The sequence below is a fragment of the Mus pahari genome, chromosome 3, assembly GCF_900095145.1.
Source record: "Mus pahari chromosome 3, PAHARI_EIJ_v1.1, whole genome shotgun sequence".
Classification (NCBI taxonomy): domain Eukaryota; kingdom Metazoa; phylum Chordata; class Mammalia; order Rodentia; family Muridae; genus Mus; species Mus pahari.
The window spans coordinates 71,409,494-71,413,104 of NC_034592.1; the positions used below are offsets into that span (position 1 = coordinate 71,409,494).

The 3,611-nt window shown below is 37.6% G+C and overlaps 1 protein-coding gene across 1 annotated transcript; it reads right to left on the reverse strand.

Moving 5' to 3' along the window:
- Positions 1-275: 275 nt before the first annotated feature.
- Positions 276-1,220, reverse strand: LOC110318814 (olfactory receptor 1044). Its single transcript, XM_021194093.1, has one exon. It carries the CDS (start codon positions 1,218-1,220, stop codon positions 276-278), a length of 945 nt encoding a protein of 314 aa, XP_021049752.1.
- Positions 1,221-3,611: the final 2,391 nt, after the last annotated feature.

Consider the following 3,611-nt stretch of genomic DNA (forward strand, 5'->3'; position numbering starts at 1 on the left):
TATTACCCACAGATTTTTTTCCATTGTTGTTATATGTTTCCCATTCTCAAAATGAAAGAACAGGTTTCAAATTATTACAGTTAGTTTTATATATGAAATCACATTTTATATTGAAAAATCACTCCATATAGGAAAAACGTTTTTCTATAAATACGTATAATCATAACTAGATATTTTATTAGTACATATAATATATTACATATAATATATCAATAAGTAGTCTTTTATTGGAAAAAGATAGAGCACACATAGTACATCAAGTAATTTTCTTAATTTCATGACATAAACATGTGGTTTTTACTGACAATTAATTTCTTCAAGGCATCCTTCACTTCCTTGTTCCTGAGGCTGTAGATCAAGGGGTTCAACATGGGGATGATTACTGTGTAGAAGACAGAAGCCATTTTGTCTGTGTCTAGAGAGTGATTAGAACTGGGCTGCAAGTACATAAAGATGAGGGTTCCGTAGAAAATGGTCACTGCTACCATGTGGGAACCACATGTGGAGAAAGCCTTGCGTCTACCCTCAGCGGAACGCATCCTTAGGATGGCAGAAATAATGAATGTGTAGGAAATAAAAACAATGAGAAGAGAGGAAATGAACATGATGCCAGCACAGACAAAGATCCATAGCTGTTTGGAGTGAGTGTCTGAGCAAGTTAGCCTGAGAAGAGGCATGTCGTCACAGTAGAAGTGATTGATGGCATTGGAGTGACAATAGCAGAGGCGAAAGGTGAGGATGGCATGAAACAGTGCTACCAGAAAGCTGTAGCTATAGGGTGCAGCCACAAGCTGAAAGCAGATTCCTGGGGACATTAGGACCATATAGAGTAGAGGGTTACAAATGGCCACATACCTGTCATAGGCCATGGAAGCCAGGAGCAAGCACTCAGCTGTCATGAAGGCTAGGAAACAGCCTAACTGAGCAGCGCATGCATTGAAGGATATCATATTTTGTTTGTACAAGAAATTCCCAAGCATCTTGGGTGTGATGACAGACGAGTAGCAGAAATCAACAAACGCCAGGTTGCTAAGGAAGAAGTACATGGGGGTGTGGAGTCTTGCATCTGTTCTAATGACCAGGATCAGTCCCAGATTGCCCAGTGTTGTGAAAAGATAGATGGATAAGAATACCACGAAGAGAGGCATCTTCAGCTCCTCGCGATCTGTGAGGCCCACAAGAATGAACTCTGTCACCTGGGTGCAGTTTATCTGAGCCATGAATCTTCATGAAATCTGTGCAGAAATCAGTAGAAAAGATCGTAATCAACATTTTGACAAGAACATTTTATCTTAATGTAGTGAAACACATTACATTGTTAACATGAAATAGTGTTGAATTTTAAACTGATTAGCTTTTACATTGTTAACATGAAATAGTGTTGAATTTTAAACTGATTAGCTTTTTAAAAGCCAGAGCAATAGATGAATATGAGGAGGTTAATTTCTGGGTAACATTTCTCTCCCTCCAAACTGATAGCAGGATGGGAACCAGCCCACTGGTTCAGTTTTTTTTTCTGAGGTTTCCATTGATTATTTGCCATGAAAAAAGCATAGTTTTTTTTAAAATATTGAAAACAAATATTTATCAGAAAATATTGACATACATAAAAGGATTTTATTCCAAAAGCATCACTATACTTATGTAACATAAAGTACATTTTGTTTCTATAAAAACATACAGAATTCTCTTCTTTTATTCTTTATTGACTGCCATTCCAACACCAGTGGGATCTGTGTGACAAGTTCCACAGACTGAGGCAGTAGACTTCAAAAGAAGGAGACCTCCTTGAACTGGTTGTGGACCTCTTGGCCAGAGAAAAATTATTGAGCCCTAGTTCTCTTGGCAAATTACTCTTTTATGTTTTCTATTACTTTTCCTATTTACAAGATGTTCCTGATAGCCTATGCTAAGATCTTAAGCAAGAATAATGGGTATGAAACCATCCCTTGAGATGGAGTCACTAATAACCATGACCACATCGCCAGGAAAACCAGTGCTTCACTTTACAAATCATGTATAAGATAGTATTGATAAATATATCCTTTCTCAACAACAACATTTTATATGGCTGCACATATGTTATTAGAAGTAGGTTTTGGTATATTGTTTAAGAAAGCCTTAAATAAAAAGAATAAAAACAGTTTAAATTTATCCTTTGAAGATTTACAGAAAAGCAAGAACTAGATGTTAAGCAGTAATTGATCATAAAAATTCATTAGCTTGTTCTTAGAAATTTGCCACTAGCCTTAGATGATTTTTGTATTTTGATATACCAAATGATTATAATAATATCTGTTCTACCTGTCTGCTTCATTGAATACACCTTTTTGAAGTTGTAATACTTGGATGATTTTGTATTTTGCTGTGCCAACCACATGATTATTGCTATGTCCATTCTATTTTACTGCTTCACTGAACACAGATTTTCAGAGTTATAACACCTGTTTCTTTATGTATAAAAAGCCTTGCTTGGGAGCTGCAAAATACACTCAGATTCAAACTGCTTCTGTGTTTGTTTCTGTTTGTCACTGCCGAATTCTTACCCACCTAGCCTGGAGAACCCACATCCCAGGGACCTCCATAACCAGCTGGGGTGGTCCGTGGCAATCCACAGAGAAATTGTGATAGCTAACTACATGTTAGGAATCAGAAAGATCCTATGCTTTCTAAAAGGACCTGATCCCATAAAGGAAACTTTCATTCTGTGTCCTTGTCCTTGTCCTTGTCCTTGTCCTTGTCCTTGTCCTCGTCCTCGTCCAGAAGCAGAATTGGCAGGCCCAGTCTGGGTCTGTAGTCACTGCCTGTAAAAAGGTTGCCTTTTTTTTTCTGAAATTGACTCTTCTCTGTGTTGTGGTTAACAGTCCTAAAGTCACCCGGTCTGAGCACCCTGTGTTTTCTTTGGAATTTGTCTAATTTCACTCTCTACTGATGTTGGCCAATTCCTCCCTCTGTATATAGATCATAGGATGCTATTTTTTAATAAACTTGCTTAGAGTAAGTCATCAGCTGATACAGGACCTTCTGGTCCCCGCTATTGTATTGTGCCTCAATCCTCAATCTTCACACTGGATACCTTACTGTTTAAAGCCCTTAATGTGTGGTTTCCAGTCACTTACATGTTTGTAATTGTCTTAATAATGCATGTGGATAACATGATGACAGATACTATAATGTGCTTATAGCATATTTATTTCTGTTTTTTTTTGTCAATAATCTGTTGTAAAATACCCATTATACAAATGAAATAGAAGATTCTCAGAACATTTAAGTATCTGACATAAGTTCTGAATTCAAAGCTGGACTTCTAACAAGGTCAAAGGCATCTCATGATTATATCTTCTATATGGCCTCACCTTTCCCCTCAGCAGAGCTCATCCTAAAGAAGACAGAAACGATGTACACACAGAATAAAAGGATAGTCAGAAGGAAGGGTCTAAGTGTGGTGGTGCAGGCTTGTAATCCCAGAATTTAAGAGGTGAAGCAGGAATCAGGAATTCAAATTCACCCTCATTTGTATATAGAAAGGCAAAGGGCTATCTCTCAAAACACACACACACACACACACACACAGAGAGAGAGAGAGAGAGAGAGAGAGAGAGAGAGAGAGA